At 34.5% G+C, this 20531-nt stretch overlaps 2 protein-coding genes across 5 annotated transcripts in view; both read left to right on the plus strand.

Annotated features, from left to right (window-relative positions):
• Positions 1–6113: 6113 nt before the first annotated feature.
• On the plus strand, positions 6114–6975 carry LOC147070183 (uncharacterized). The gene is made up of 2 exons (XM_085949937.1): positions 6114–6289; positions 6384–6975. The coding sequence occupies exons 1-2, from the start codon at positions 6267–6269 to the stop codon at positions 6670–6672; spliced, it is 312 nt and encodes a 103-aa protein (XP_085806063.1). The 5' UTR covers positions 6114–6266; the 3' UTR covers positions 6673–6975.
• Positions 6976–7144: 169 nt separating this feature from the next.
• LOC147070184 (uncharacterized) overlaps positions 7145–20531 on the plus strand; it is a 32198-nt gene continuing 18811 nt past the window's right edge. Inside the window, exons 1-5 of one of the 4 annotated variants that reach the window (XM_085949935.1) lie at positions 7145–7274; positions 15407–15578; positions 17023–17167; positions 17919–18053; positions 18234–18314. In XM_085949935.1, the coding sequence (XP_085806061.1) occupies positions 15453–15578; positions 17023–17167; positions 17919–18053; positions 18234–18314 (487 nt within the window). In that variant the 5' untranslated portion in view covers positions 7145–7274; positions 15407–15452. Of the gene's footprint in view, positions 7275–7350; positions 7640–15406; positions 15579–17010; positions 17168–17918; positions 18054–18233; positions 18315–20531 lie in introns of those variants that run through there. The other 3 variants (XM_085949933.1, XM_085949934.1, XM_085949936.1) reach the window with 3 other exon arrangements.

The raw sequence follows: 20531 nt of genomic DNA on the forward strand, positions 1-20531 counted from the left end.
CGGCAACCTAACTTCATTCAAACTCAGTTTATTTTAATGCAGTTATTTTTATTAAAAGTATTTTTTCTGTTATATTTTCGCTTTTATTTAATTTTCCATAAAAATTGATAAAAAAATCAATCCCGAAATCCCGGGATTATGTTTATCAATCCCGGGATTCATAGGTATCGAAAATAGCTCGGGATCCCGGGATAACGGGATTCGGGATCCCGGGATTGGAATCCCTATTCATGAATAATATAATTGGGCCCACCCTTCACCTAGGTCAAACAGCCATATTTAATGTGGCATATCATTCCTCTTCGACTAGGTACAATTGATTTGTATCGTGATGAAGATTAATATGAAAATCAATTGTATTGTCATTCATGACGTAGTCTTCACTCTACGTCTACACAGTAACGTCCCTAGGCAAGGCGCCGCTCTCAGAGTAATGATATATAAGAGAGCAGCTATTGTTCGGCAAAATGAAGCCGTGTTTCATGCGTATAATAACGCTCAGTAGGACCACGATTTTATTATTATCAAGTTATAGGTACCATAATGTTGCTTCTCAGTACGGGTACCAAATTTAAACGCAACATAGTTAACCATACGCTCTATTAAAATAACTAAAAATAATTACCACTAACTTTATATTTAACACAAAAACAATAAATTTCAAAATTTAAAAAGACGAGACAGGTCTATCCTTGATGCATTACCACGAAATTGATACAACCCATTCTAAAACAGCGGTGGAGGAGGTTAGGAGGTTTCTACGTAAAGACCTAAATCGTCAATTACATTGAGCTTCTTTACGAGCTGTTTATTGGCGAATTTACAATCTGCCTGTAAATTCGCCCAGTGTAATCATCGAACAAGCTAACAAGCAGGTTGTAAACACTCTACCTAGAAAAGTTGAAAGCAGGTCAACTTTACACGCTACACGCCGGCGTGTGGGCCTACTGCGTCTGCGCAGTAGAGCGCAGTAGCAACCTCCCGGTAAAAAAACGAACTAAGTTCTGTCAAAATAGTCGCTGGCTTATGGCTTCTCAGCGAATGGAAAGTTTTGTGTGTAATCATCAAATTGCAGTAGCTGAATCGCCCGCTTTTAAATTCGCCAACAAACAGCTCGTAAAGAAGCTCAATGTAGGTAATCGACGCTTAAGGCGCTGACAGGTTTTGAAGCCTCTTGTGAAGATTTTAACTGTACAATACAGCAATAGTAATGTTTCCAGTGTTTCTTTATCCTTCGGTTATAAAACTATTTTCTAACCGTGTCGTCTGCTTCATGGAAGACCGCTACTGCTTTCAAAAGTTGTAATATTCGAATGTGTTCCTTCATTTCCCGCCCCTAAGCAACGCATGGAGAATTGGCTGACAACAGTTCGAGGAAGCATGTGCATCGAGAATCTTGGGATATCGGGGTAAGTATTCTTCACCCCGATCTAAGGATCCAAAACTTAGATAGAGCAATACCACTTTTTAGAATTATTAATATAAAAATACATTCTATTATTTATATGAAAGACATTTTTTAATTATGATTTATTATGAAGACGTCTTGTCAATTAAAAAGATGCTGATCTTGTAATATCGAGTTAACCTGTTTGGTAAGTAAATACATGGCCCCAGCAGGGCTGACAGGGCTCTAGCCTGGGGGGCCGGGCTTTGAGATAAACACATCACAACTTTACTTTAATAGTAAAAAAGTCGCCTACGGTGCGGCGTTATTTTACTTCAAGACCATTAACATTTTAAATTATATGATTTTGCAAATGTAATTTTTGATTATTGTGTGACGATACTTGACAACTCAATGTTTATTAAAGTAGATGTATTAAAAATACAAAAAAAAATCTCTAATAATTCACTGAATAGGATATATTCATAGAATAACCCTAATTTGACCTAAAACACAATTTGGAAAACGATAATGTATCTATGCGTCACACTTCCTATAACCTTATCAGGGCTCGAAATGGAAAAGTTTACGAACCGGAGCGCTCGACAAATTTTCTGAAGATATTTACATAGTTATGAAATCGTATGTGTATTTTATAAAAATAAGTGTCAGATTTTTTATTCTATGGCCTATCTAGCTCAGACGGTCAACATATTTTTTCCACGAGACGGAGCGATAATATTACAAATTTCACGAGCCGGAACGGCGCTCCGGTGCGTTCCGTTCCATTTCGTGCCCTGAACCTTAGCATAGGTAGGGGGGGGGGGGGCGCCAAAAATCCTAGCCTGAGGGCCCGCTTCAGGATGTGGAGGTCATGGGTGAATCTTCAAATAATCGTACCTACCTACATAATTATTATGAAAATTAGAATTATCGGTCATATTAATTAGAACTTACTGTTAAATTAAATTTAACAGTAAGTTGATAAACGTTTTCTTTATTTTGGCAATTAAATTAGTAGGTCCTAAATATTATTTTTTAACGATTTTATTTGAAACAAAATCACTTTGATTATACTAAGTTAGGTTTATTTTTGACAAATGATATAGGTGTAGTGTAGTGGTTAGTATGTACCCACCTATTGAGCATAATGAAAATGCATGCCCTTTCTAAAAAGTAGTTACTCTGATTCACCCTCATAATTCATAATATATACGTCTTAGCCAATAATATTATACGAAGAGGTTCTAGGCATTGTAGATGCCTACCTATTATAAATAGATCAGTGGTGTCCTGAAAATATTTCGCATGGGGTTGGCGTTAGTATGTTCAGAATAACGTTATGAGTGTTATATGACTATTATTATAAATATGAAATTCGCAGCCCTCGAAATGGCAAGATAATTTTCCGAAAATATTAAAATGTGCTGGACTGACAAATGCAATAACAGTTCTCAAACTTCTACAAATATTGTCAAAAAAAAAACTACATCTACATAATAATATGCTGTCAACAAAGAGTTGTAACTATTGATTTCCGATATTTAGGTATGTGGACGGAGTTGGCAACAGAAAAGTCACCGACGTAACTAAACAACACACATTATGTAAATACAATAAACTAAGTATAAAATATTTATAAGTACTCTAATTAATTGAATTTTTTACTATTTCATTTGAAGCATTCTTTACGATACCTACGGGTTTCGCCTTTCGGAATTTTCAGGTACTATACGCACTCACCAGGTAGATACAAACTGACACAGAATACAATCGATTACCGTTTAAGTATATCATGGACCCCATAAGGGGGGGGGGGGCTAACAGGGCCCTAGCCTAGGGGCCCGGGCTGAGAAGGGGCCCGGCGGGGCAGGTCAATCAAATAAGTAAGATAAACATACATCACAGATTTGCTTCACTAGGAAAAAAAAGTCTTCAAAAATATTATTATTTAATATTATGTGGTTGTACTTACAATAATTTTTAATTGTGTATCAATACTCGACGACTCAATAATTCAAATGGATGTATGTATTAAAATAATATGTACCTATACAAAAAAACACTAAATATACTTACACATAAATTTTACCGCGTGCATCATTTTGGAAAAAGCTACTGTAGAGCGTCACACTGCCTTTATCATTAGCGATAGGTAGGGGGGCCGCCAAAGATCCTGGTCTGGGTGCCCGCTTCAGGATTTGGGGCCCATGAAGTATATAACAAATTGACAATATAAACGAACATGAAGTTTGGAAATAGGTACCCTAGTAGGCGTAGCGTAGTTCATAGATAATATTAGATTTTTTTGACCATGTCCGATCCTAAGAAGGTCATATGGGCCTCACCAGTGGAGGTTTTTATTAAAAGATCTTTTTTGTTTTTACGAGAAATCGATGTTAGAAATTTGCTAAACCTATTCCAAGCCAATCCTCTACGTAATGCTTCAAAACACTGAAATATAATAAGTACTTTTATTAGTAATCGCCAGACCCAGGATTTGAATCTGAGACCCACGACATAACTATTATAAGCCGACGCGTTCGATACTCACTCGTCACTATGAATCCATTCAGAAAACGCATTAAAATGTTTATCCATAGACAATGTAACTAGATATTATGTTATAAAATATTTTATTAATAGTTGACAGCTTTTTACCTCTGTCCTTACACGCATCAAGGATGCAGGCCATTAATACGGCTGAGTGACCTTGGCGGAGGGTGAACTCAGGATTAATCCATGCGGTCACACCACTGGAGTATTGAATTATAAGAGACTCATCGCGGGTGAGTCATCTCCCTAAAAATAAGAGGTTTCCCCAAATTTATGGCGAATACTTTAGCGAAGGGTGAATTAAAAACTTAGCAAGTACTTTTTGAAATATAATTATGTAAGCTATTTTATATTTCCATATTTCATTAAATGTATCCATTTTAACGGGAAGCAAGCATAATATGCTTATATATTCATATATTATAGGTATATACTTATATAATATTATTATGTATAAGGGTCCATTTAGAAAATATATTCAAAATAATTTATTATTGATTTAAAGAGAGCACATAAGTGAAACGGCAAATAATTTTCAACAGTATGTGGGACGTAATTTCGGCCGCGTTGCCAGTCGGAGAGCGATAGTCGACCTGTGAGCACGTCAATTTGTTTTGTGATGGCGTCGGAGGAATACCTATATTCTTAAATCGTGTAAAGATGACTAAAAAACGTTCCGCATGTAGGTACTTGAAAAAGAAAACATGTCAATGAATATACTATTATTATTAAATGGACGCATGTTGGATTTTTATGACAAATTATATTTCGTTCGGCTCGCGTCATTTGCACAATCCGCGCATCGCCTAGTCACGATCTTTTTAGACCATGCCTCAGCGTTTACTCCGCACTTTCCGAGTACACACCCCATACCCAGACACTCCGAGAGAGTCTAGCGATGAACACATGGCCGGAAGCAATAACTACGCATACTCATCTACGAGTCATTGTGACCTGTCGGATCCACAACTGGTTATAAAATGCTCGTGGCCTAGAAGTTATATTTATTATGATTGTTAGTGTTGTGTCAGAATATGAATGCAAAAATTGGATGCCCCAGATGATTGCACCAAATTCGTGAGTGCCACGAGTCTTCCACTGGCACAGGTCTTGCGTGTCATAGAATGCTCAGAGGAGTGGGGCTAACCCTTTGAAAAGGTTTTTCGACAGCCAAATTATTCGGTATGGGTATACGATCCTCAGGCCCTGACGAACAAGAAGTGATAATATTCTTTTCACTTACATAGGTAAATTATTTGTATTTTTATCGTTTCTGGGGTGAGCTCAGGGGCCTTAAAGTGGGGCCACACCGGCAACAAGTCGCGCGACAACTCGTTAAATTTTACGATAATTATCATAATTGCCTAAGAAATTTTACGATAATTATCATGCTTATCGTAAAATTTAACGAGTTGTCGCGCGACTTGTTTTCGGTGTGGCCCCACTTTAATGTTAGAACTTGCGAGTTGAAGTCGCCCGGTCGACATGACGTCATATGACATCATTGTGACGTACTACCGGAGTGATAATAGCATTCGAGAAATTAACGCTACTAAAATACTGGCGTTATCCATTGTCCCCATACACAAAAATAGGTGTTTCAGCATAATAATATCTATGGTGAGCAGTGTGCGTTGGGCGGTTGCCTCGAGCGTGTATTGGCTTACGTCACAATTACGTCATATCGTCGGGTGACTTCATATCACCAGTTATAACATAGGCCTGCAGGATCCGAACCCCTCTCTTGTGATTTCAAATTAATATCACCTCCTTATGTGCATACATTACCTATAATATAGTGTATTATTATCATGCGGCATGTCTAACGCGGCGTGAATGATACAAACGGACACTAACCGTTTTTTTATTCAAGATTCGTTGGCCGTGCGCACACGATAACCACTTGTCGGTGTTACATTGGCAGCTATGTGAGCATCCCATCAGTCGCTATATTAGGTGTAAACGTAAACCATATTTTTTCAGCGCCAACCACCCTGCCTGTATATTCATAGAATGAAATTGTTTTTTTATTTTGTAAATTCAACAATTTAATTATCACATAGTACCATCTATATGGGAATGTATTAAGCACAGTGCTGTATCGGTAATGTAGATCGCAAATAACAGAGCGAGTTTGCTACATTTTACGCTAGATGGCTTTGTATACATTACAGAGTAATTGGCAATATCAAAATACATGGCCGCAAGTGATCGCAACGCAAAACAAAATAATGCTATAATATCACAAAGTGTTCGACCACTATTCTTGTCAAAATTAGTTTAATTTACCCATAAATGTATTCTTAAGTATTTTCGCTCAAAGATGACTGCGATAACCGACAATAGGTTAGTTCGAAATATCACTATCGACATCGGATTGACAGATGCGCCCATTACAAATGTCAAATGATTTGATCGTAATTTATGTATTATTTTTCAGGAAGCGTTCCAGAGAAGACGACAACTGTGATTTCATGCCGCTGTCCAAGAGGATTAATAATTTACACATAAACAATGTCGCCAGCATGGTCGTAAACAATGTGCCAGAACATCAACACAATCAAATCTCATTGCGTGAAACATATCGAGAGGAATCAGCTGAGGATATACGTCAACCTCCGTACAATCCGGGAGTCAGTTCGTCTCAAAGCAGTTATTATTATGAAAATAAATTACTGTACGAATTATACTTAGAACGGTTACAAAGGACTGGTCAGCATCATTTCTAATTGTTAAAATTAATCCGTGTCATTGTCGCTTTATTAGTTTATTGTATGGTGTGTCATTTCAATTTATGAGTGATTGTGTGTAATTTATTTATACTAGTTATGTCATTTGTGAATATCTCCGTTGTATGATTTTAAATATGCCAGTGAAACAGTTTTCTCGAATACTCAACCCAGTGCCTCCCAATAATTGAAAAAAAGAACAATCTAAATTGTTTTGATTGAATCAGTATTTTATTGTATAGCGAGATTTTTTTATAAATCATATTATTTTGATGGAGATGAATTAAAAACAACTTCTAATTATGATGTGGTTTTATTTCTTTTGGTAATGCATTATTTATTTCTGATTGCGCCTGAAGCAGCAACGAAGAATCAAAAGATTTGTTTTAACATAAATTTCAATAAAAGCGCCATGAGTTCAGCGATGCATCTAGCGGCGAATGAATGAAATTAAAGTGTCATGGCGGAAATTAGTTTGGCGTAGGTGTTCTTAACGAGAGGAGCCCTATCCTTCGAATTTTCATGTAATTGTTTACTATTTATAGTCAGAGCACACTTTTGGATCACGAAAAACTCGCCTCCGGCCGGAAAATTCTCCAAGGGTAAATATATTGTTTTCTTTATACAGTGCACACATCCCACGTCCAGTGTTCTAAACGGTTGACCCTATTCCGCCGTGAAACTGTGCTTTCTAGTTTTTGTGTGAACGTTTGGCATTTCGAGACGTCAGATTGGATACCGTTATCGAAGCCGGAGTGCGCGTTATCGCTTATCAGCCCAAGAAGCCAGACCCTCCCGCCTCCTTGGACGTTCCGTGCGACACAACCCCTCCTCTCGCGGTTTGTTTCCTGGCAAACGGGACGGAGCGCCGTAATTTGGTATATTTTACGCATATGGAGGGGATCTTGCAGCTTGGTGGGGATGCGTTGGATGGAAACTTCGTCTCTTGACCAAGGAAACGAGACTGGTAGGGGTGAACAACCTGTAAACTAATCTCGATTTCCGCATGGTTTTATTTCATTCACTATTTTCTTACGCGGCTAGCGTAAATTTCTTACATAACTTTTTTTGTTATTATCTCGTCTGTCAGGTTAGGTGCGGCTGCAAAATGCAAACCCTCACCGTAATTCCTAACGGCACTCGCGAATCTTTGATAATCCAACAAGAAATTACGGGATATGTACCGGTTACGAGGTTGCCCACCTCTAATTTCCAATGGGAAAATAAATAAAAATCGATTTTCTCGAATGACTAATAGGTATTGTATTAAGCTAATAGTTTAGTACTAAATAAAAATCATGCCCACAGGTGCCCGATGCTAACAATTAGATACTAAAATACCCTGGTTATTTGTTTAGTTAGATTGATAAACTATTCTTTTTATAACATTGGGCAATTTAGTTTCTTTTTCGCGTTTTGAACAGGTTTCTATTATTCTACTCTTTATCGTTTATGAATCGCAAAATTCTCACGAAGCACGCTAACCTCGTTTCGAAAACCGTTATAAGAATAAAGATGCCGCCGCTAACGCAATGCCAGATTAATGAGATTTATTATATTATTAAGTTTTTAAATCTGTAAACTGTTCCTTTTGGTATTTGCGAGTAGATACCATAGATTAATAATTAAAAAAACAAATACTTACCTACCTACCCATAATATTTTTGAAAAATATTGATCGATAACGATTAATAGAGCTAAATAACGAGGATAATTAAATGAGCCTCATTATTTTGTTTACACGTAAATTAAATCTCACACATCCTTGTGTGTTACTATTTCAAACCATTGGGATAATAATTCCAGATTGTAGTAAAAAAAAAGAAGTCGACAACGTCTTACCTTACAATAAAATAACCCACATTTTACTTTCTCTTCGTGACTTCACCTGGCTCGCCGTGAAATGAAGGAGAAGAATGAAACCATTTTATTATTAAAAGTTGCTCATAATTTGAAATAATGTTAATATTATTAAAACTTTAAAAATTGTAGTTATTGTATTTTTACGATAGCTACCTACCTACTTTTAATAATTATTCGTGAGACAATAGAATTTTTTCACAACAATGGCTGTAATTTTTTTCTTCAATACCAATTATTTCACATTCAATATGCAAAAATAGACAAGTAGGAATTTCAATATGACTTATATCATTGAGATTTGTTTTTTGTGTAGAGAGATAATGATGTATTAATTATTAATATATTCTACCAAGCACATAAAGTGTATCCTTGAACAGGCAATGATATTCGGTTAGAATTCATTATTAGTTTTATTTAATAGTGTGTACTTAAATATTTGGTATGACGTGTTCACTATTCTATGAAATCAATTTTACTCAGTTGTCTATTGGCTCAAATTCTAAAAATGTTGGGAGACCTATTATATTATTAATAACTACTGATATTATTCAAATGAAATAATCTACCACAACAATTATCTACCCCGGTAAAACTTGAACTTCGATCCTATAGATCAGTGATTCACATCCTTTTTATCAGTAATTCGTTGAATTATCCATTTTATAATTGCACGTGTCCCGGATAATAATATATTTTCTCTTAGAGTCCTAGCTAGACAATACTATTAATGAAAACACGACAATATTAAAGAATAGATGGCGAACCTATGACACTCTTCACGTAACGGATCATTTTTGTGTGACACGCAGGCAAAGCTCAAATTTTGTTTGCAAAATTTTAGTACCTACTTAGTTTCTTACTTATGAAGTAGGTACCTACTTTAGCTTGATGTATTTAAAATCCATTGAATTTTTACTACATTTTTATTAGCTTGTATTCTTGTTTGTCCGGTACAGATTTTTTCTTGTGTGTCCAGTATAAATTTTTCTTGTTTGTCCAAGATTTGTATTGGACGATTGAATATTTTTAACTAACTTCCCGACTAGCTAGACTTTTGAAAGTTTTAGAATATATCAGAACACAACGAAAATGCATTCTTTTAATACTTTTAGCCATTTTTAAGCAGAATTGAATTCATTTTCTGTTAATTCTGTTTTGTATGGAAAGTTATTATTGTTGGTTGCTAAGGGGTCCTAGCAACTAAATTGTTAATATATACGTGCGTTACTATGGAAATCAATATGAAATGTCAAAATGACATTTCAGTATTCTATATTTATTAAGTATTTCTATCAAGTACAATAAAAAGTTTTTATTAATACATAGAATTGTCAAGTTTATATGATTCAACAGAAAATTTAAAAACGTGGTATATGAAAAGTTCTTTTTATCTTGTAATTATTAAAATTAACTTCAAACTGGTTTAAAACCGTTAGGTGATAATTTGAATATTATTGCTGAATGTAGTTTTGAAAGAATATACTTAACTCATTATTAGATACAAATTCAACAAAAAACATACATACTTACCACTATTTATGCCTAATCATATGACTACGAACAACGATTTTCGCCAATGAATTATTTCAAATAAAAAGTAAAACAACGCCTTACTTAATCATTTGATTGAAACATACGTAGGTTTCACTTGTACCTCAACCTCTACTATAATTCATCAATTAGGTATGACAAATCTGATTATTGTTACGGTTGTTTGCTATCATGGACTGTATTTACATCAACAATATTGCAACGCTTTCTCTTGCCTGGCACCTAGTCTAGGTTTCTGTTAACACTACTAAAACCCACACATGTGGTATGTTTATACTGATGACATTATGATTTAGTCAGCAGGCTACGGGTTGTGCGCTACTGCCATATATGCATAATTATATGGGTGTATGATGTCAATAACCTGTCATAGCACAGTGATGTTTTGTTTTTATAATTCTAATAATTATAGTTCGTCGCAAAATGTACGAAAGATAAATAATTATTTTATATAATATATTATATAATTCCATATTGTATTTGCAATTAAGCAAAAACATATGAACTTGACGAGTCCAAAAATGAAATATGTGACACCAAAAAAAAAACTAAAAGCTAAGCAAGTGAGCAAGGAAGGCCAAGGTTGTAAGTACGCTAAATGGAAGCCTTCAGTGGCACGTTTTATAGATCAGAGCGTGCGGCGTGCATGTTAAACTTATGTACACAACGTGCATGCTCTGCACTGGAAAACGCTCCCACTGAGGCCTAACGCTAAGGGCGCAGACACATGACACTGTGGTTGGCGTTTGTCGACGAATGTCTTTCATGATTCCAAATGCATCCGATTAGAATCTCTAATTGGATAAAAAATCCAATTGAAGATTCTAATCGAATAAATTTGGAAGTGTAAGGACCTGCGTCGACGCACGCCAACTGCAGTGCCAAATTGTGTGTGCACCCTTAGATTCGGTCTATTGTCCCAACAAACCACTGCCACTGTATAATAATGCATAATTTTTTTCTATATTTAACTTAAAAATAAGTTGGCAACACTGATTAGTTTACATTATTAATCAGTTTTATTCAATAATTAATATGTATAAAATTTTTGAACAATCACATTTTCCCAACATTACCAAAAAGTAACACAACCTTGTAATATTGGAGCGGCTGTATGTCATAGTGTAGAATAAAAATGGTGATTACCTCATTTTTACTGTGTCTAATGTTATCTGTTAGAAAAGTCAGAGTCTGATACATAATAAAGAAAAAATGTGTTCATTATTAATAATCAAAATAGAAACATCTCGACAGCTCCATGAATCTGAGTAGTGTGTTGGTATTAGGTAGGTATACCTCAACACTAACAGCCAAAAACTTTCTTTTCTTTAACCCACTTTCCGTGGCAGTGGATTGCCTATTGCCTCTTTCTCAGTTGGTCGTGTTACTCCTACTACAATCTTGTCCAACCTCTCTCTTTTCGCTTCCATTTGTCTCTGCCCTTCTCCTGCATTTTTTTCCTTCTATCTCCTCCAGTCTCCCAACACAACCTGAGTTGGGATGCTTTTTTTGTCTGTGGTGGGAAGCGAACTGTCCGTCTATGGTGCTCAATTATTATCTATTACAGTGTCTGTGGTGGTGAAATGTAATCATTAAACTGACAGTGAAAGTTTTTTTTTTCTCTCTCTCGAGGGGGAGAAAGGGTGCTTATGGTTGTAGGTAGGGAACAATATTATTATTATTTATGCGAATGATGTTAGCACATCCAGTAAACGACTACACCATTAGATTATTATTAAATAATTACATAATTACTGCAATATTTTCTAAATATTTAACAAATTATGTACTTACTCAATTTAATTTAAAATAATATTATGAAGAATTACTACTTAAAGTTTTTCAGATAAAACAGCTAGGTACCTAGTTTGTTGAACATAATATTCTTGAAATTAATTTGTATAACAATTAATACAATTTAAAATAAAGTAGTATGTACCACTAAAACTTTCATTGAACACCATTAAATTAGTATTTTCTAATGAAAACATCAAGTTTTAATTACAAATATTACTTTCGTTGATAATAATTTTTAATGAAGTTTAGTAAGGTACTTATGTGTGTGTTATTCTACTTTCATTTGTTCGGAAGTTTAACTTTCTTTTTTTAGTTTCTAATAATTACATTTGTATGCTTCTTGAATAGCTGCATTTATAAATTTGCTATGCAGGATTTTACCTTGTTTTCATTTTATTATTAAACGCAATATTGGTAATATTTAAAAAGTATTTTTTTTTTAAATCAACATTGTGCACGAATTTGGTGAAATGAGAAAATTAAATAAAAGATTTTAACTTACTTTGAACAATCTAAGGAAAGCAAAGAATTTGGACCATAAATCGAAGGCGCATTTCTGTTATGACATTTGAAATTATTTTGCTAACGCGTGAAGCATATTTAAGTTGGTAAATACAAGAAAAATTAACATATCGACAGCTTCATCTGCAAACCGGCTAACTCCATTTGGGCAAATTATTCATAAAGGAGAAAAAACATAATAATTTAACTAGTGAATTTAACAATTCCAAAAATACACTTGGAAATATTTTTTTTAACAAATAAGCTGCACTATGAATTAATGCACTATTTTAGCTTCCCTTTTATATATAAAGAAAATTTATATATCTAAAGAGCAGAGTTGTTCCATTTATGATATTGTAAATTTGGCACCTGCAGTTGGCTGTTTTGTGTGGAGAACGATAATGCATTTATTTATAGGTTTAGGAGTTTGAATCGATATCTGAGTTGGCATTCTGATTTTCTGACGCACGCGATGGCTGCCATTGTGATTACTTACTCGAATGCAGATATAAACAGTTTTATACAAATTTTACAGGATTACAAATAATAATGCCGAAGTGTTGCATTATTGGGTGCTTATTTACTCATCTTATTTTTATTCGCAATGCATATTGACAAATAAATGCCACAGTTGTAGTATGAAATTCTCAGCAAATGAATGCAAAGTCACCTGTAGCTAATTTCATATTATTATGTGGTCCTTTTTTGTTTCAATTTCATACATGTAGTCTCTTTCTACCTATATATAAGGAGGTTTTCCACATCTTTGGTTTTATTATCATTACTTTATTTATTCATGTCATGCTGTGAACATCTTGAATATGTATACGTAGTACACTTTTGTATCAATCAATAAATTTTAACTTGAATTTAAACGGACGATTTCAGCCACGTTACACAGCAATACAATTAAGCATCTGGCTAGTTAAAGGTGACTAGTTAAATGAGATAAACATACACCACAAATTAAAAAATCAGACGACAGTACATACCTATTATATTTTATAATTATTTTTGGTGTGTTTCCTGGCTAATAAAAATCACACACTAATAAATGCAAAGAAATAGTAATATTATATTCTTGGTATATAAATAGGTACTGTCACAACAAGAAGATTTAGGCACAAGCCGGAAGTCGCTGTCGTCGACTAAATAGGAGGAGTCTTAGTAGTTCACAGTTTTAACACATGGACAACTCGTCGCTAACCGGAAGGCGCTTCAATCAAAGTGCAGTTAAAAATGGGAGGAGCTTGTTAGTTCACAGTTTTAACATGTAGCCAAGAAGATCTTGTTGGACAGTAGTGTATCATTTGAGAACCAGACCTCATTTAAGTGCGTAATCGAAGGGCTTGGTCAGTAGAAAATTTCTAATTAATCGTTTGGTATAAATAACAAAAGAAATTCTTCTTTTTTCCACTTCCACAGTGTGGAGGTTTGTATTAACAGATTTTTGTGTTTACGAGAAATGGATGTTAGCCACTTGCTCAACTTATTAGGTCCGCACTCTCCAAATATAAATTGAAAAAACAATATGGGAATTTTCAGACCCAGGATTCGAACCTGGGACCCACAACATTATAAGCCGACGCGTAAACGGCGTTAGAAATAAGGATACATTAATTCAAATTTAATGAGCTACACATCTACATAGATGTTATCGTGCGACTTATATTATTATGGTTGACACGTCGTACTGTAATACGTCTATACAGCGTGCAGTATTAATTTGTCGAACACGTTTGCTATAACTAATGAAATTATAAATTTAAGCAATAATAATCGTTGGTGACTAAATGTGCTGTACATGAGATAAAAGTATCAAAATGCGTTACTGGCATGGTTCACTTTTATATTACATTGTACCTTGGACATTGGCAACAACACATCATGAAGATATTATTATATTATATATATTTAAATAAATTCAAAATGTTAATATACTCTGTTAATGAGACCATGTCCGGAAATTTGTATGTATACAGTTGGCCATATCACAGTTCATCGGTGCTATAGAATTGAGATCAAATTCATGTCTAAATAAAATACATAATAAAACAACCAGAATACAAGTGAAATCAGGGAACTCAGAAATAATGGGAACTGAAATACCTAACAGGTGTGGAGAAACAGACAAGCGATCTTGAGTGTGGAAGAACATGGGATAAACTTAAACACGTGTCAAGAATACGCTTGTATTTCATTCTGACGACTGCTCTCGTTTTATGCACTGACGGTCATTCAATATTGGTGTATTTGAAGGTTGCAACACACTTTATTGCATGTCTATTTTCGTGGGACACACAATCGAAACCCTGCGTCAAAATATAGTGTATTGGGATATAGCCTATCGGAATTCTATTTATTAATCTGTTCTGTGGGAAAGACGGAAGAAAATAGATAGGTAAGTAAATTAGAAATACAATCATATCGTATATATTTATATAAAATTGTGTATATATACAAATATCAAGTTCATGTTCTCATTGAATTGAATAAAATTGTGCACATTCCTATCTGCAATGGTCTACGAACGACAAGTTATTTTTTTATCTTAATGCTATACGGTCATCTTTTTCTGTTAAGACAGTTCACGGTGAACTGTGCTATGGTGAAATGCAATATGTACAATTTACATGTAACCGTTAATGATTAATTCTTGAAATCCGTGTATTGTAACAATCTGAATTAATAACCGCCTCTGTGGGTCTATTCTATATATACGCAAGGTGGCTATCGATGGTAGTTTATCATATTTATAAATAAGTGCTATGTTTTAACACCCCCTATTTAGACGGCTAACTTATTGTAACAATACCTCAATACATAAATATGAAAACTACCGTCGATAGCCGCCTTGTGTATAGAGTAGACCCACTGAAATAATTGTGGCTATCACAAATTAACCCAATGTCTTTTTGGACTCCTAACCCAGTACCTTCCTCATGTTAATCATAATATTGCTCTCAGGCGACAACTATTCATATTTGCGGCTGATAACATTTTTTTTCGATTTTCTCAGAAAGTAGCCGCCTGTTTCCCAGAAGACTGTGGAAGACAGCACCACAATGAACTTCACTCCGTTCGGGGGTCAGTTTGCGGGCTCCATCCCCGCCTCCGCAGTGCATCAGTTCACCACGGCCAAGTTCGCCCAGAACATCACGGCCGCCACAAATGGAGTCCAAATAGGACAGGTGACTAGAAGCGATATTATTTCTTTCAATCACATATTATCTGTAAGTTGATTTTTGCTGTGATGCAGGAGTACCTAGTTAATGTAACTTTCCGAATATATGTCTTCGTGTTTCACCGTCTGATTAAACAGGTAAATTTACCATTTTCCGTCCTAACGGAGTACAGGTTATGTTATCATACCTGTTTTACATGGAATGGTTGTTAGCCGTTTTCCCAACCCATTGGTCAATCACGCATAATAAAATTGATGAACAAAACTAATTTTGCCAGACGCAGAATATAAAGTTGCGACCTACGGCAAGCAGACATCCGCCACTACTCCACTGTGGATTTGTTGTATGATTATTTATGTCGGTGGTATGAGCAATCCCCATGGATGCAAATGCAATGCGCAATGATAGGTTGGTGGCTGATTCTTTACGCAATGACAAAATTTAAACTGCTCTTTATCGAAGATGTTACATGTGGTATACAAGTTGGATATGATTTTAAATTTGAACACCCAATCACGGATTTATGCCTTTCAGAAAAGTTAATAATGAAGCTGTCGATAATGAATATGATTTTGAAAGAATAATATTCAATGGACTACTAGGCAAGAACACACATTTTTTTAGGACACTGAAATAATTTTTATACACTAAGAGCGCTGTGAAATGAGGATGTTTGAAAACCACTGAATTGTATCTTTACAATTTACTGAACATAAAATATTATATTTTACCTTTTTATAAAAGATATTTCACTCTTTGGGAATCGACCTTGTGCTAAAAAATTCTACAACTTCCTTAGTTGGACTATTTGTTAGGTAGGCCACCCGGATTTTGTCTATTGTGCGAAAAATAATATAGCCAGTGCGTAAAGGTGGTTAGACGCTGTCGTGAAAGCATTACCCGTTTCATATAATGAAGTAGGGAGTCCTCCGATCTCAACGACAAACACCATCAAAGTTCATACAATAAAATTTTTGATTATACCAAGCCTCTGTTAGTAGAAGATTCACTATTGATACAGTATATCTATATATATGTGAATCCTAAACTCAATACTTCGAAACGGATGGCCCTGATTAGAGAAAATATATCTCTGTTAATATTTTTTACCTTTTCAATGTCTTAAGGTTATTTACATTTATATTTCTTTGACACTATATATATTTTGGTTTAGTACATTGAAAGCTATTTCAGTTGTTGAGCCATTATCAAGACTACAAAATTAATTGACCCGTTTGACATGTATCTTTAAATGGTTTGTATATTTCCCTTAAATTTCAAGTAAGTATTTATTTATTTTTTTGAGTTGGAAATGGATCATGACAATACTTACACCATCAATAAAATATCTCAACTAACCGTTCAGTCGCACCAACAATATTTTTGTGTTAATCGTTTGCAAATTAAACCCGAGGCAATGTACATCAATAAGTGCTAGTGTGATTACCAGGTGGTGGGGGTGCTGTCGAGCGGGGAGGGGGGCGTGCACTACCTGCGGCCCGTGGACGAGGGCACCGGCTTCCAGTCGCTGCCTCACCAACCGCAGCAGCATCAGATCATCACGGTGCCTATCAGCATGCCCGGAGCAAAACCAGGTAAATATCACTACCATTACAACTATTTATTACTCGCAGATTTTTACTTGGATCGATATTCGAGACCTACACTTTGCAAGTTGGCATCTTATTCTTAGCTATAGCATAGTGCAACTTTTCGACTGTATGTTTCTTTCCAATGGACGACAGAGAGATATGAGTTGTGATTTCATTTTAAAGTGTTGGAGTGGTAAATGATAACAAATTCATGCATGATCGAGATCTCACTTAACGTTTTCATTTTACTTTGAAGATTTTTACATTAAATAGAAATTTTTTGCACGCCAATGTTCAAAGCAAGCATATTTTTTAATATCAACTCATTCTTGAGGGGCGGGGAGCGCAGGGGGGGAGTCATCCGTATGCTTATCCGCCTACAACTGGCATAAATTCAGGAATTCTACTGTTGTTATTCGGATTAAGTTAAATAAACAGGTAAATTGTTTCTGTACAAAAATGATTCAAAACAGTATACCATAAAATTGAAAAAAAATCCGAGAATAGTAAATAAATGCAGAATATTTCATCGTGACTTTTTTTCATAACAATCGATTTGTCATACTACTCTGTTGGTCAATGCAAATGGCATACTAAAACCTGCCTCGTTTTCAATCGATCTGTGTTTCATACTTGTGTCGATCATAAAATTCTATTTATTGATGAAGAATTCGCAGTTTATATTACACCACTTTTTCTGTTAAGTCCACTTCGTATAATATTTTAAATCAATGATTTGACGTTCGTATGACAGGTGACCCTCAGCAGACGATACAGATCCAAGTGGTGAACTCCAACGTGACGACGCTCGCTCCGCAGGCCAGCCTTCAGCAGCCCAAGTACCAAATGGCGCAGATTCCCATACAGACTTTCCAGCAAGGCGAATTAGGTATACCATTAACTCTAATAAACTCAAAGACCATCGCATCATGTTTCATTAAATTTTGTTGCAAACTTTGTAGGTTAGGTTAATCTGACCAATAATTATTTTGATATACAGTAGAATGCATAATTAGAATTAATGTTTTTTTTTTAAATTGCACTATTGTAATGAAAATTTTGTCTTTAGGCACAGTATTGACACTAGCTTACGCTCAGCAGGATGGGTCAGAAGGAGTCCAGATCCTCGGGAACACGGGACTGTCTGATGGTAAATATAATGTATACATAGTATAAAAATTAAGATTCTTGGCAATTGGATTAGGAGTTTTTTTGAAATTAGCATCAAGTGTTTCAGTTTTCTTAACAGGTATAGCATTTTTGAAAAGGCATTCAGCTTACAAAATTTTCATGTGACATAATATGGCACTAAATCTAGCGTTTTTCGACATCGAAAGCTTAAATAGCAAAACTTTTCATAATAAAACTAAAATATTACATCAAGCTTGTTTGAAAATAACATGACTGCTCTTTTATACACTGTATTTACCAATAATGTAAATATTACTACTATATTGACCGAGGGTACTTGATGGAATTTGAATTTAAATCCATTAGAATAATGTAAATGTTACGGACAATATTTTAGTGATGACCAAACTTTTTACATTCAATGGTTTTTAACTGCGTGATTTATATTTTATTAGATGTGAAACAATAAATTCTTCTTTAATCATTGTTTTTTGTTAAAACCATGTTAATAATTATGACTTATTTTTTTGAAATGTTATTTTCTAGTATTTTTTTATTTTGTGAAAATCTGGCGTTTTTTTTATGCCATCTAGCCAATTTTCTGGCATATTTTTGTGAATGACAGTTGGCAACACTGAAGTTGTTAGATAGCTAAACAAGACTAACACATGCCTTGCAAATTCGGAACGTGCATTTCCAAACGCATATGAGTTTTGTGCTCTATTATCTATGCTCCGTGACGCTAACAAGTGACAGCTAATGTTTGTCATGTGAACAACCAGTGTAAGTTATTAATTGCCATCATTGAGTATTATATAGAGATTTACAGAGAGATAAAATGACAAAAAATACAATTTACAACGAAGAATCTGTGATTAGAAATCGGATGACGTGTGACGGCTGTCACTTGTGAAATATATAAGATGGCCAGCTACAACAATGGTGCCTTTGGTGGTGAAACCAAGAAACTACCGAAGGTCACAGTGATAGCAAAAATTTCCGCAGGTTTGGGTTGGTGTTGTATCTAGGTTACAGTGGCGAAGGGTGGGGGTAAGCTTTTAAGATCCGCCATAAATAGTGCAAACTAAACTTTGTCAGTCATATGTATTTGTTTTCATTAAAATAAGACTACAATTTACAGATGGTGTTGGTTAGTTTTTAAAATTCAATTAAGGGCACACATGCTTACCTAGAGTTTCTGTTTTTTCATTTAAAGTTGAACTATGACATTGAATACTAGGTATGATTTTTAAAGTGAAAGTGATATTATGTTACATCTCTTTTACGCATGCTAATATGATTAAAAAGTTTTTCTTTCTCTTTCTGTCACATTCGAATTTGATTACCAAAGTTTAAACATTTACTATGCGTATTAGCTGACGTGCTTCGTCGTTTACAAATTATAACATGAATTTAAAAAATATATGTATTTATAATATTAAATATATTTTATAATGTACACAGATTTTTTTAACAACTATATTATATATACTTTTATTTATTTGTCGCATATTCAAAATGTTCTTGCTATATTAAAATCTTTTTTTTAGCCGGCCAAGTAAATCCGTATTTTTGGCCATAGACTAATAGAAAAAACTCTCTGCTGTCAGATTATGTTGATAGCAAATTGCAAGATACCTAACGAAGGAATTGTGTTTTATATCAGGAATAAGAAACACTATCTGTAAGTACAATATTATGTTATTTATTACTGTAGTAGTATTCTGTGTGTTTTGCATATATTATTCAAGTGTTAATTTATTGTTTTCTTAGTCTACATTAGTTGCGTGGTTAGTTTAGAGGTTATTGCGAGAATGCCTGTGATTTCATATTTATTTGTTTGATATAATCTAAGGCGTTCTAGTTGTTATTAAACATGTTACCTACCTGATTACTTTATTTTAGTTAATCAATCTTTTTTGATGCTTTGTATTATCACTAATCCGTTTTAATTACCATTCTTCAAACAGTCGCACACTATAAAAGATTAAAAATCACACTATTAACAGTTCATATGTTATGTTTTTTGCAGATGGAGAAAATGTCTACCGAGATCTTTGCTTGTCGACGGTTTCATATGAATAAGATGGAATGAAATAAATCTTTTAATTAATAATGAAATAAATCCGACTTTCGGCGTACGATCCGAACATGGCGTGATTCATATAATATTATTTATGACGTAGACCATCAAGCATATATACCCATTTTATAGATTTAATAGTACAATTACAAA

Source organism: Rhyacophila brunnea, unplaced genomic scaffold, assembly GCF_057557595.1.
Source record: "Rhyacophila brunnea isolate RB1 unplaced genomic scaffold, BYU_Rbru_1.0 scaffold_22, whole genome shotgun sequence".
Classification (NCBI taxonomy): Eukaryota; Metazoa; Arthropoda; class Insecta; order Trichoptera; family Rhyacophilidae; genus Rhyacophila; species Rhyacophila brunnea.

Bases quoted from the DNA above. Each gene is read 5' to 3' on its own strand.
- LOC147070183 (XM_085949937.1), top strand. From the start codon at position 6,267: ATGACTGCGATAACCGACAATAG. The intron at 6,290-6,383 runs GTTAGTTCGAAA...ATTATTTTTCAG, and splicing joins ACTGCGATAACCGACAATAG to GAAGCGTTCCAGAGAAGACG.